This window comes from Mustela nivalis (assembly GCF_964662115.1).
Source record: "Mustela nivalis genome assembly, chromosome: 10".
Classification (NCBI taxonomy): domain Eukaryota; kingdom Metazoa; phylum Chordata; class Mammalia; order Carnivora; family Mustelidae; genus Mustela; species Mustela nivalis.
Genome location: NC_139029.1, coordinates 13,812,197 through 13,826,608, shown reverse-complemented (window position 1 = coordinate 13,826,608; position 14,412 = coordinate 13,812,197). Strand labels below are relative to the sequence as shown.

The 14,412-nt window shown below is 49.7% G+C and overlaps 1 protein-coding gene across 1 annotated transcript; it reads right to left on the bottom strand.

Moving 5' to 3' along the window:
• Positions 1–539: 539 nt before the first annotated feature.
• On the bottom strand, positions 540–3,159 carry FAM43B (family with sequence similarity 43 member B). Its single transcript, XM_082684484.1, has one exon. It carries the CDS (start codon positions 2,623–2,625, stop codon positions 1,651–1,653), a length of 975 nt encoding a protein of 324 aa, XP_082540610.1. The 5' UTR covers positions 2,626–3,159; the 3' UTR covers positions 540–1,650.
• Positions 3,160–14,412: the final 11,253 nt, after the last annotated feature.

The following is a 14,412-nucleotide window of genomic DNA, read 5'->3' as shown; positions in this document are numbered from 1 at the left end:
GTACAGGAATAAAAAAGATATCCCAGCTCAACACTCACCGTGTCACAAAGGTCTGGGCAGATTTCTCTAGCTCCTCGGAAAGAAAAATGTGCTACCCACCTCATCTCCTTTATGACCCGCTCCCCTCCTCATCCCTGGGGAGACACCGTGCTCAGACCACAGGCTTTGACATACATGGGAATCTTCTCAAAGAGGTGGGGCTGATGAGAAATCCCCACCCCTGTGCCCCCTCCCTGCCAACATCCCAGAGACACTCGCCTCTGAGTGCCCAGACAGACAGACATTCTGGGAGGCAGAGACAGACAGCAGACACTCCTCCAAGGCTTGGCACAGGTGATGTCACACCTGCTACTGTCTCCTTCCCTGACATTAAGGGAACAGCTTCCTGGCGGCAGCCCCTCCCCGCCCATCCTGCCTCTTGGCTCCAGATGCTAAAGGGAGCCCCTTTCTAGGGGCTTGTCCTGTCCCTTAGAGTGCTGATAGTATTTTTGTCCCTAGCAAGCCTGGCATCAAACAAAACACCAGAGTGGAGACAAGGATGAAAAAGCAGGTCCACTTTATTTACAATGATCATTTGGTGACACATAGATCTTTGGGCTTTTTGTGGCCTTCTTGAGACACACCTGAGCAGGGGCCCTCTCCCTCTGCTGGGTGAACACACTCCCCTTCCTCAGCTGGCTATGAGAACCCACCTCCTGTCAGGACCCTCCTGCTCTGACCAGCCTCCACTGCAGGTGGGGGGAGGGGGACATCCCTTCTGTGTCCACTTTCTGGGTAGTCAGTGTCCTCAAGCACCTGCCAGAGGTTCTCCTTACCTCCTTTGAAGACCCCATCTTGGTCCTACTTGGAGGCACCTAGTGGGGAACCCCACACATCGGTCTGTGGAGATGGGGGGTGGAGTCTTCTGGGGGTGCCAGGGACCAGGGCACAATCTTGGGCAGCTGCCTTGGGCAGAAGGCTGTTACCTGGTCTAACCTGTTGTTCGGGTTGGTAGGACCAGCCCAGTCTTCTCCAGAGGCAGAGCAGCGAAGTCCAGAAGTCCTCCAGGGGGCAGAAAGGCCAAGAATAGGGCGTGTGAGTATGGCAGCGGGCTCTCTTCCCACTTTGGACCTGGTCTCAGGTCTCTGGGGCCGCTCTTCGTGCTTTGTGAGAATGCCTGCCCAGAACTGGTCCAGTCCCAGCGAGGAAGGCTTGACTGGCCAAGGGGAGGACCACCGCATCCACTTGGCCAACATCTAAGGCCACCCGCCTGGATTTCTGGAAACTCCTTTCCCCTTCTTTGGAGAGGTTGTTTTGGGAGGGAGGGGGTGGTCTATGGACAAAGACCTGTTGTAAAGCTTATGGACAATTCCACGATGGAAGGCAGTCAGAAACTCCGGATGTGGGGGGAAAGGTGAACATCGAATACTTCTGTTGCTCTCCTCCCCTCTGTCCCCCAATAATCAAGGGCTTATCAGGCGTCACCCTGAGCCAGGATGAGACAAGGGGTAGACAACAACAGAGACCACGAGGGAGGCAAGGGTGGGGGGCGGGGGCGGCAGGGCACCAGAGGGGAGCCGAAGCGGGCACGGCCAGGGTTGGAGACTGGAAGTCAGGCCGGCAGGGGCTGGGGCCGCAAGTCCTGCCCCCCACCCCCACCCCCCAGCGCTCTCAGCGCGCCTGGCCCGCCCGCTCCCTGGGCCCGGCCTTCCAGCGTCGGGGCTGCGCGGGCGGCGGCTGCGCCGGGGCGCCCCGCAGGCTGCACGTCCTCAGCTCCCGGGCCAGGCTGAGCACCTCGGGCCGCTCGCGCTCCTCCGCGTCTGCGTCCTCCTCCTCGTCCTCCTCCTGGATGCTGCTGAGGCGCGGCGCCCCACGGCCGCGCTCGGCGGGCGGCGGCCGGTAGGCGCACTTGGCGTTGAGCAGCCAGCGCAGCGGGGCGCGGGGCACCGAGGCGGCGGCGCCCCCAGCGCGGAGGTGCTGCTGGCGCACGTGGCGCGCGTCGCTCTGGCGCTGCAGGCGCTTGAAGTCGCTGAAGGCCGCCAGCGCGGTCTGGCGGAGCAGGCGGGCCAGGGCGCGCGCCTTGTGCGCCCGCGCCAGCAGCACGGCGTGGCAGCGCAGCACCACGGCCTTGTGGCGCGCCTGGTGGCGGTAGACCCAGGCGAAGACGCGCGGGTGGCGCCCGTCCGCGGTGCAGTAGGTGATGCGCGGCAGCAGGTAGGCGTGCGCAGGCCGGCGGCCCCCCGAGCCCCCCGAGCCTCCCGAGGCGCCGCGCTCGCACGGCTGCATGCGGATGCCGTGAGGCCCCAGCGTCAGCTTCATCTTGGTGCCCCCGCCCGGCCCGCAGCGCGCCCAGATCTTGCCCACGGCGTCGTCGGTGCAGCCGTCGCCCTTGGCGTGCAGGGTGACGGCGTTGCCCAGGTACCACACGGTGTAGGTCGGGTCCTCCTTGTTGAGCTCCACTTTCTGGCGCCGGCTGCGGAACACGCGGCCCAGGCGCTCCAGCGGCCAGTCGGGCAGCAGGTCCGGGCAGGAGCGCAGGAAGCTGGAGAGGAGCGACGTGTAGGCGAGTCCCGGACTCAGGCTCTTCGCCTTGCACTTGGCCTCGTCCTCCACCAGCACGAATTTGTTGCGTCTCCAGGGCAGCATCGCGGCGGCGGGGGCCAAAGGGGCTGGGGGCACGGGGAGCTCACGGGCGTCCTGCCCGGCGGCCGGGGGAGGGGAGGGCGATCAGAAGCCCGCGGCCCCGGGGTCGCCAGCAGCTGGGTGGCGCCGGGGCCAGTCGGTGTCCGGAGATGCCCGGTGCCCGGCCGGGCTGGCAGCCGAGATGCCCGGGCGGCGGCCGAGCGTCCGGGAACAGACTCCCCCGGGAGTAGCTCCAGCCGTCCGGGAAGCGAAGAGGGGAGGGGGCTGGGCGTGGTGGAGGCGACCCCCAGGCCCGAACCCGGGAATCCGCGGCCCCTGGCGCTCAAATTGCGGCTGCTGGGAGGTCGCGGGAGCTGGGGCTGGCGGCTGGCCGTTCGGAGGGGTAAACCAAGAGCGCGATTGCAGTGGGGACTCCTTCAGGCGTCGCGGCTCCACCTCCCCGGGCTGCCTACATCACCGGGCGGGACCGCTAGCTCTCTTGTCCCCTCCCTTCGCCCTCCTCTCTCTCCTCCCCCGCGCCGGCTCGCGCGGCTCTTCGCCCGGGACCCGGCACAGGCGCGGTGGAACGGGTTTAATCATTCTTACTGGAGATGTGGGGAAGGAGGGGCGGTTAAGGAGTAGAAATCTTTTGAAATGTACGGGAGGGCTTTGCTAAATGCATGTTTCTCTGACCTCCCTGGTGGTCTCCACACTCCCCTTGGCGCATTCGGGACCCCCCTCCTCTCTCCAGGTTTCCTGCTGCCTGTCAGTCACCCCGCATCCCTACCCCCATCTCTGAGTGCTTTTGGGTGGGTTCCTGATGGGGCTGGCCTGGCGCACTTTGCCTCCAGTCTGCACAGCAGAAAGCCAGCTGAGGTGGCCGAGTCCTGTAGTGGAAAAGTACTGTCGCTTGGTGAAGCTTTCTCCTCGGTTCTTCCAAGGTCATGGGCCAGGCTGCTGCGCCTGAGCCGGGAGAGCAGTCACTGCTCCAGCGCCTGGTAGAGCCCCTCGCCTGGCCGGAAGCACAGGGATACTTTTTGAGGGTGGGGGAACGTTCCGGAGCAGTCCTGGGTCTGTGGGAATTGCAGCTGAAAAGCTCCTTCTGGCCAAAGGGCTGCCTCTGGGCCCTCTGAGGATTAAATAGGTAAAACTCCTGTTTGGGAACTCGGAATGGCCTGGGTGGGGGGACGCATCTCCCCCTTTCAGGATTTGTTAAACCATAGGTTCTATAGAATCCCAGGTCTGCTCCGATGGGGCCCTTGGGGCTCTTACATAGCTCTTACACAGCCAACATCCAGGCTCCTTCCTTGGCTTCAGAACAGGTCATCTGGGGAGTCTTCTAGGTCAAGAACCAGCTCAGAAGCTTTGCCCTGCCAGGCAAGCCAGGTGACCTCTGGGAGTGGGGGCAGGGGGAAGATTGTTCAACGTTCAGGGTCAGCAGGCAGCAGTAGTGAGTGGCTGAGTTCAGAGTCCTTGGGGGAATCAAAGCCCCCCCCCCAATCTTTCAAATACCCCCCCAAAACAAACAAATAAAAACCCACAACTAGGCTGTATCACGGAATGTTTCTAAAATTACATGCAAATAACGAACAGACAATTACTTAGAATTGCAGACTCTTAGCCTTGGAGGGGCCCTCACAGATGATCTGGTTTATTGTGGCCTCATTTTATTTTCAATATGGAAATGTCTATTGCTTTTTAGTGATTATAAAAGTAATACGTGCTTGTGATCAACAATCATTCAAGAAGGACATGGAAGCCTCCTGCTGTTCCCGCCGCCCTGAAGATGTGGCCTCATTTCTCCACAAGAGAACAGGCTCTGAGAAGCACAATGAATGTTTTGAGTGCTTTTCATGGGGCTAGATTTGCCTCTTGGGCCAGAGGAGACATTAATTCAGCCAACTCCCTTTATGGAAAAAGCTTGAGGTGGTTTTGACCAGAGGGGTAGCTTATGGAGAAATCCTGCTGTTTCTTGCTTTGGGGTCTCCTGCGTAGAAGCTCCGGGTGAGGGTGCCTTGAGTCCCTCGCCCTGGTGGGAGTGACCCCAGCAGGGAAGTATTGACTGCAAAAAAGGACATACGTCCAGGCCTTTGAGGTTACTAGGTTCACACACAAGATGCAAGACACAGACTTAAATCTGCATTTCAGATAAACCACCATTTTTTCGCGTAAGTAGGTCCTCAGGATTGCATGCCTTTTGTCTGGTCCCTGAGCCTCCTGCCTCCCAGAGGAGGAGAGATCAAGGAGCTACAGGTAGGTGTGCAGCCTGGAGGGCCTTCACTGCCTCTCTAAGCTGCCATGGCTTCTGTTGCCACTGCCTTTGGGACATCCTCTCTGGAGGGCGTCCCCAGGGCTGTGGGAGATCAGTGTGCAGTAGTCTGCTTTTACGTGAGGTCCCCTGGACCTCAAAGCTGCAATTGACATTGTGAGTTCATTTGTTACCTTGTTCACAACTCACTTGTCCTCATTGGCAGGGATACCCACCTCTCCCTTCCCCCCTGTCTCCCCCTCCTCCCACGCCTCACTTCAGGGCTCCTCCTTACACCCTTGGGCTTGGTCTCAGACCTGCACTTCTGCCAGGTTTGGTCCCTTAGCAGGCTCAGCAACATCCAGAGCTCCGCTGTTCTTTTTATTCAGATTCTCTTCACTCTGGTCCTTGGCACAAGCTCCTTTGCATCAGCCATCGTTGTTTTATGGACTATTGTGCCGTTGGAATTATTTTTGGGGGGGTGTCCTTCTTCCACTCATTTTTATTTCCATCATATTGATATTTGTATTATTTTTATTTTAATTTCTTGATACTTGCATTATTTTTTATTTTTATCTTATTTTGTTCTTTTAAAATATTTTATTTATTTATTTGACACAGAGAGAGACAGCGAGAGAGGGAACACAAGTAGGGGGAGTGGGAGAGGGAGAAGCAGGCTTCCCACCAAGCGGGGACCTCAGTGTGGGACTCGATCCCAGGACCCTGAGATCATGACCGAAGCTGAAGGTGGAGGCTTAACCCATTGAGCCATCCAGGTGCCTTTCTCTCTGAAAGTTTTAATGGTCTCCCAGAGGTATAAGTTTCATAGCGATGTGCATTGACTCTGGGCACTTGGTGAGTCTGTTAGTCTGGAAATCAGTCCCTTTTCATCTGGAAATCAGTTTGAGGGACATTTCTTTGTGTTAATACCCTCCATTCTGTTTTCTGTTTTTGTTTTTTCTTTGCAGATGTAGTTTAGTCAGATGTTGGACCTCTTGGACTGTTCTTCTCATTTTCCACAATGCTCTTTCCAATTTTCCATTTTAAAAAATGTTTGTTCTGTTTTCTGGGACATTACCTCAACTTTATCTTCCAACCTTTCCATTAGATTTTTTTTTTATATATATCTTTCTCATAACTTTTCACTTCAAAGATTTTATTTATTTATTTGACACAGAGAGAGAGATCACAAGTAGGCAGAGAGGCAAGCAGAGAGAGAGAGAGGGAAGCAGGCTCCCCGCTGAGCAGGGAGCCCGATGTGGTGCTGATCCCAGGACCCTGCGACCATGACCTGAGCTTAAGGCAGAGGCTTTAACCCTCTGAGCCACCCAGGTGCCCCATAACTTTTCACTTCTAAAAGCAATTTTTTGTTCTTTTTTAGAGCATCTCATTCTTGTTCATGTCTCAAAGAATAGTAGTTATAGTTGCTTTAACTTTTTTTTTTTTTTTTTTTTTTAGTTTTTAGTTGTGGTAAAATACACATAACATAAAATGTACCATCTTAACCATTCTTTTTTTTTTTTTAATATTTTTATTTATCTAAGAGAGCGTGCGGGGGAAGGGGCAGAAGGAATCTCCAAGCAGGCTTCATGCTGAGTGTGGGGCCAGACTTGGGACTTGACCTCACAACCCTGAGATCATGACCTGAGCTGAATTCTAGAGTCCGACACTTAACCGACTAAGCCACCCAGGTGCACCCACCCACATCTTAACCATTCTTTTTCTTTTTCTTTTTTCTTTTTTCCATAAGAGAAATTTTTCTTTTTAAATTTGGAAGGAAATAAGCCTATAACCTTTTTTTTTTTTTTTTTTTTTTTACCCCTGACAGTCCAAGATAAATTTCTTTCTTTTTTATTAACATATAATGTATTATTATCCCCAGGGGTACAGGTCTGTGAATTGCCAGGTTTACACACTTCACAACACTCACCATAGCACATACCTTCTCCAATGTCCATAACCCAACCACCCTCTCCCTTCCCCCACCCCCCAGCAACCCTCCATTTGTTTTGTGAGATTAAGAATCTGTTATGGTTTGTCTCCCTCCTGATCCCATCTTGTTTCATTTATTCCTTTCCTACCCCCCAAGCCCTCCATGTCGCCTCTCAGCTTCCTCATATCAGGGAGATCATCTGATAATTGTCTTTCTCTGATTCACTTATTTCACTCAGCATAATACCCTCTAGTTCCATCCACGTTGATGCAAATGGCAAGATTTAATTTCTTTTGATGGCTGCATAGTATTCCACTGTGTATATATACCACATCTTCTTTATCCATTCATCTGTTGAAGGACATCTAGGTTCTTTCCATAGTTTGGCTATTGTGGACATTATTGCTATAAACATTTGGGTGCAAGTGCTCCTTCAGATCACTACATTTGTATCTTTGGGGTAAATACCCAGTAGTGCGATTGCTGGGTCGTAGGGTAGCTCTGTTTTCAACTTTTTGAGGAACCCTCATGCTGTTTTCCAGAGTACATCTAACCATTCTTAAATGTAAGTTCAGCATTGTGAATCGTATTCACACTGTTGTGCAACCAATCTCCAGAACTTTTTCATCTTATAAAACTGAAATGCTATACCCATTAAACAACAACTCCCCATTTCTCCCTGTCCTAGTCCTTCGCAACCAGCATTCTGCTATCTCTGTGGTTCCATATAAGTGAATTATGCAGTATTTGTCTTTTTGTGACTGGCTTATTTACTTTGTATAATGTCCTTGAGGTTCATCTGTGTTGTAGCAGGTGCCAGAATTTCCCTCCTTTTAAAGGTTGTATAATATTCTATTGTATGGATATACCACATTCTGTTTACCCGCTTATTTGTTGATGGACATTTGGGTTGCTTCTACCTTTTGGCTGCTGCAAATAATGCTGCTGTGAATGTGGGTATACAGATGTCTCTTCAAGGCCCTGCTTTCAAATTATTTGGATCTAGAACCAGAAGTGGAATTGCTGGATCATATGGTAATTCTATTTTTTTAATATTTTGAAGAACTACCTTGCTGTCTTCCATAGCTGCTGCACCATTTTACACCACACGAGGGTTTTAGTTTCATCTCCTCACCACTTGCTATTTTTCTGTTATTATTACTTTAAAAATATGTAGTAACCATCCTGATAGCTGTGAGGTGGTATCACATTGTTGTTTTGATTTGCATTTCCCTAACTATTGCTGTTGAGCATTTTTTTTTCATATGCCCATTGGTTATTTGTGTATCTTCTTTCGGGAAATGTCTATTCAAGTACTTTACCCATTTTAAAATTGTTTAATTGTAGGAGCTTTTTACATATTCTAGGTATTAACCCCTTATGCCTGGCAAATATTTTCTCTGTTCCTTAGGTTGCCTTTTTATTCTGTTGATTATGTCTTTTAATGCACAGAAGTTTTAAATTTTGCTGTAGTTTATTTTAACTATTTTTACCCTTGTTGCCTGCCATTTTGGTGCACCATCAAATTCAATGTCATAAAGTTTTCTCCCTTTGTTTTCTTTTAAGAGTTCTATAGTTTTACCCTTACTTTTAGGTCTTTGAAACATTTGGAGTTAGTTTTGGCATATGGTGTGAGGTGAGGATCCAACATAAATTTTTTTTTTTTTTTTTTTTTTTTGTATATAGGTATCCAGTTTTTCTAGCACCATTTGTTGAAAAGACTGTACTTTCCTCAGTGAGTGATTTTGGCACCCTTGTCAAAAATCATTTGACCACATATGCAAGCATTTATTTCTGGGCTTTCCATTCTATTCCATTGGTTTATGTTGGTATTTGTGTCAGTATTGCACTGTTTTGATTACTATAGTTTTGTGCTAAGTTTTGAAAAAGGAAAGTGTGAGACCCCCAACTTTATTCTTCTTTTTCAAGATTGTTGTTACTATCCGGGATCCCTTGAGATTCCATGGGAACTTCAGGATGAATATATTTATTTCTGCAAAAAGTGCCATGGGGATTTTTTTTTTAAAGATTTTATTTACTTATTTGACAGAGAAAGATACAGCGAGAGAGGGAGGACAAGGAGGGGGAGTGGGAGAGGGAGAAGCAGAAGCAAGCTCCCTATAGAGCAGAGAGCCTGATTCGGGGCTCAATCTCAGGACCCCAGGATCATGACCTGAGCCGAAGGCAGACGCTTAAAACGACTGAAACACCCAGGTTTCCCCTGCCGTTGGGATTTTGATAAGGATTGCATTGAATATGTAAATTTCTTAGGGTAGGATAGACACATTGTAACAATATGAAGTCTTCTAGTCCATGAACATTGTCATGTATTTGTGTCCTCTTTAATTTCTTTCAGCAGCATTTTATAGGTTTCAGTGTACCGATCTTTCCCCTTCCTGGTAAAATTTATTACTAACTATTTTATTCTTTCTGATGCTATTGTAAATGAAATTGTTTTCTTAATTTCCTTTTCAGATTGTTCATTGTTAGTGTATAGAAATGCAACAGATTTTTGTGTGTTGATTTTATATTTTGTAACTTTGCTGAACTTGCTTTAAAAGTTTTTTGTGGTATTTTTATGGTTTTCTAATTATAGTTGTTTTTATTTTTTATTTTTATTATTTCTTAAAAAGACTTTATTTATTTATTTGTCACAGAGAGAGAGAGAGAGCACAAGCAGGTGTAGCAGCAGGCAGAGGGAGAGGCAGGCTCCCCACTGAGCAAGGAGCCCAATGTGGGACTCCATCCCAGGACCCTGGGATCATAATCTGAGCTGAAGGCAGACGCTTAACTGACTGAGCCACCCAGGCATCCCAGTTGTTTTTATTTTAACATTTTATTTATTTATTATTATTGTTGTTATTATTTCTGGGGACTGTTGTGATTTTTATTCAATTTGGTATCCTGATTAAAATAAGAGCAATAAGAATTACGTTTTATAAACATTGCATTATTACTACATCATTCTGATAAGGCTTTACATTGATTATATATAGAGAAAAAGATAACCTTGGAATTATAATTATAGTTGTTTTAAAAAGCCCTCTTCCGTTTCAGGCATTGCTCTGCTCCCTGGGTTCCTTTTTCTTGTTTTTCATTTTTTTATTATTCATTTCTAGAAATATAAATCTCTGATTCTCCTGTGGACAGCTTTCCTGTTCTGTCTGGGAATCCTTGTTTCTTGTGTCTGAGAGGCACAAACGCTGTCTGGAAACTCGTTATGTCTGGGGAGTGGAGAGGGATGACAGGACTTGTGCCTGGCCTCAGTATCTGAGGATGAACTCAGCCGTCGATGTTATAGGCAAGCCGGACAAAGGCTCTCCTTGCCAGAGCTTGAGTCAGACCCCTGTGCTCCGTTTTTGCTCTGGCCCCAGTCCTGCATCGCTCAGTCATAGCAAGAAACTCAGTAAGTCACTTTACTGATGAAGTAGGGCCCTGCCCTCCCTATCTGGTCACCCTCAATGTCTGATCCAACTCCTCACCCCCCACCACCCTGCAGGGGAGATCTGATCACCTTCAGCAAGAATCCTGCGGAGTCAGTTTAGTGAGAAGAGCCCCTCATCCCTGTTGGAGCCTCTTAACTCTCCACCCACTGAGTCCACACTACTCCTTGGCTATAAAGCCCCACTTGTTCTTGCTGTTTTGGGAATGGAGCCCAGTTCTGTACTGAGGTCTCATTTCCCCTGTTGCAATCACTTCTGGATGAAACCTGTTTTTACCACTTTAACAGTCCAGCTCTGGCTTTTCTCGAACAACCCTCACAACATCAAGGTCTGTAGGGCTTTTCTTTTGGGCAAGCCACTGGCCCCAGAGAGAACTTCTAGAGCGGCCTGCACCTGGGGGAGGGCTGCCTCCCTCTGGGGGAGGAGTGGAGATGGGGCCTCCTGCCTCCTGCCTCCTGATGGCCAGGCAGGCTGCCAGGGAATCCCTCACCTGGGCTGTGCCCCGGGGTCCTCAGTCCAGATGCCCTGGGGACAGTCCCTTCAGAGAGGAAGGCTCTAGTCCACCACCCAAGGGCAGAAGTGGGAATGTGTGCACTTCTCAGGAAAGGGGATGGCATCTGGGGCTTTCACTGCCACCTTCCACCCAACCCCGGTTCCTGCCTAGCCCCCACCCCGGCATGACTCTTGTGAGGTTTCTGTCCCCCCCCCCCTACTGAGCTTGCTACCCCTTCCCGTGTGCCTTCCAGAATGTTCTTAACACCTCGGAGTGTCTGTCATCCACTTCTCTCTTTTTTTCTTGTCAGTTGATGCCACTTTTGGTCTTTTGTTGTCATCTTGGTGAGGCTTGGGGAGGGACTGGGGAGTTTACCTCAATTTTCCATGTCTACCGAAGTCTCTCCTCAGTAGTTTCAGAGGAACCATTATTTTATTATTATTATTATTTTAAAGATTTTATTTATTTATTTGACAGAGAGAGAGATCACAAGTAGGCAGAGAGGCAGGCAGAGAGAGAGGGGGAAGCAGGCTCCCTGCTGAGCAGAGAGCCTGATGCGGGGCTCGATCCCAGGACCCTGGGATCATGACCTGAGCCGAAGGCAGAGGCTTTAACCCACTGAGTCACACAGGCACCCCATTATTATTTTATCATTTTAAAAAAGATTTATTTATTTTAGAGAGAGAAAGAGAGAGCAAGGCAGGGAGGGGCGGAGGGAGAGGGAGAATCTCAAGCAGCTCTGTGCTGAGTGCCAGCTGGACCCAGCTCCGTCTCACTCTCCTCAGATCCTGACCTGAGTCAAAACGGAGCGTCAGGCGCTGAGCCGACTGAGTCCCCCACCCCACCCCCGGGCGCCCCACAGATGGGTCAACGCTGTGCTTAGGAGTCACATGTCATATTCTCATGACCATTTGTTCCTCGGATCATAAAAGCACCTCGATGCACATCAATTGATTCGTTCATCTGTATTTATTTATATATTCATTCAACAATGTTTTCCTGCCAATTGAGGAAGCTGGACTCATTGCCACTGTCCTTTTTAGTCTGGACATTGTGCCATCATAGGAATCGTTTTACTGGGTCGGTGCTGAGTTCAAAACCAGACACTGCAGGGGACACTGAAGAAATGCGTGAGATGTTCCCACTGTCACCAGCCACTGAGAGGCTCCTGCTGATCCCTGCCTCCCTGGTATTCATGCCTGTGCACTGTCCCCCCGCCCCCACACTGAGGAGTACTGGCGTAGGTCATGGACCAGCCATTGGAGAAAGGACATGGAGTGGTTTCTTTTCTTTCCTTTTTTTTTTTTTTTAAATTTTTAAAGATTTTACTTATTTATTTGCCAGAGAGAGAAAGAGAGAGCATACACAGGGAGAGGAGCAGGCAGAAGAAGAAACAGTCTCCCTGCTGAGCAGTGGGGCTCGATCCCAGGACCCTGGGATCATGACCTGAGCTGTAGGCAGATGCTTAATCGACTGAGCTGCCCAGGTGCCCCATGGTGTGGTTTCTGAGGCAAGAACATTGTGGGTCACCGTCTTTGGTGGAAATCAGCTGCTGGGTCACGAGGACACTCGAGCAGCGAGTGTCTGGAGGAGTCTACATGGGGAGAAACTGAGGCCTCAAGCCAAGAGCTGGCATCAGTTCATCACGCATGTGAGGGAACCACTTGGAAATGACCTGGCTGCCCCAGTCAGCCCTTCAGGTGACCCTGACCCAGCTTTCATCTGGACTACAACCTCGTGAGGGACCCTGTGCCAGACCACGAGGCTCCCCTGCCCTCCACAAACTGGGACATAATAAATGCTTACTGGGGTCTTCACTTGCTAAGTTTTGGGAGGGAGGATTTTTTTTTTTTAAGCAGAAGATAATTAAGACAATCCCTACTCCGTCAACAGGCCCCCCTCCCCCAATCTCTATGTGATTGCGCTCCACCCCCACTCCTGGCTTCCCTGGGAAACTCTCTCTTGGCCTCAGCCATGCTATGCCAGGCTCCTTCCGGTCCTGCCACCTCCCCAGCCCTGTCCCCTCCTCGCTGCAGGTTGTTCCTGCTCACCCCCGTGCTTCCCCTTCGTCTAGTTCTTTTCTAGCCTGTTCATCTTCCAAGCCAATGCTGATGTGTCACCGCCAGGGAAACAGTCCCCTAAGCTCTCCCGCCTTCCCTTGGTTCTGTCCCTCACAGCACCCTTAAAGCATTGATCAGAATTGTCATCGTGTCGTTATATGTGTAATCATTTATATAAGGCTTGACTCTCTCTACCCCTAAGACTCGGAGCACGCCGAGAGTAGGGAGTGTGTCCATGCTTTATGCTGCTGAACCCCGCAGTGCCCCCGAGAGCATCCAGAACCTAGCAGGTTCTGAAAAGACATTTGTTGGACATGAGTGTGAGAAGGAGAGGTGCTTCTGCCTGCTGACTTCGTGGTCGTCCTCTCCGCTAAGACAGAAGCAGCTTAGAGCAAATCCCGAGTTCGTTGTTCTGAAAGGACAGCACACACACTTAAATTTAAAAAAGAAAAAAACCAAAAAGCAAAAGCAAAAAAAAAAACCTAAAACACAAAACTCACTTCCGACAATGACTCATTTTGTGACCTTGGGCAGCTTGCCTTCCTTCTCTGAAAAAGGTAGAGAGTAATTGGTGCAATGTTTCTCTTGAAGGCTGGGAACTATTTCATTTAGAGGGCTTTTGGCAAGGTTTTCAGAGCTCTTAAAGTACAGTTTTCTTAATATTCAGGTGGTTGTAAGTGATTGCGTAAATTGTGAATAGAAATGAGTTATGTTCCGGTGTGGAGGCATCACAGTTCTAGGGGTGTGTGTGTGTGTGTGTGTGTGTGTGTGTGTGTAGGTCTTTGGGTGCTAAACTGATATGGTTGTAAGTGATTGCGTAAATTGTGAATAGAAATGAGTTATGTTCTGGTGTGGAGGCATCACAGTTCTAGGGGTGTGTGTGTGTGTGTGTGTGTAGGTCTTTGGGTGCTAAACTGATAGACCTTTGTGTGTCTATTTGTTTTAAAGAAGAATTTATGTTTGTTCTAGACTGCTCATGAACATCTAAAATTCTACAGATTTGTTTGAAGCTGAATTTTTTTATTAAAAGATTTTATTTACTGCGGCGCCTGGGTGGCTCAGTGGGTTAAGCCGCTGCCTTCGGCTCAGGTCATGATCTCAGGGTCCTGGGATCGAGTCCCGCATCGGGCTCTCTGCTCAGCGGGGATCCTGCTTCCTTCTCTCTCTCTCTCTCTGCCTGCCTCTCTGCCTACTTGTGATCTCTTTGTCAAATAAACAAATAAAAATCTTTAAAAAAAAAGATTTTATTTACTTATTGGACAGAGAGAGAAAGACAGTGAGAGAGGGAACATAAGCAGGGGGAGTGGGAGAGGGAGAAGGAGGAGAGCCCGATGCAGGGCTCGATCCCAGGAATCTGGGATCAGTACCTGAGCTGAAGGCAGATGCTTGACGACTGAACCACCCAGATGCCCCTGAAGCTGTGTATTTTACAAAGATTTATTTATTTATTTGAGAGGGAGAGAGAGTATGATTGGGAGGGGCAGAGGGAGAGAGAGAACATCAAGCAGGCTCCACAATGAAGGCAGAGCCTGACATGGGACTTGATCTCACAACCCTGAGATCAGGCCCTGAGCTGAAAGCAAGAGGCAGATGCTTAACTGACTGTGCCACCCAGGTGCCCCTGTTTGAAGCCG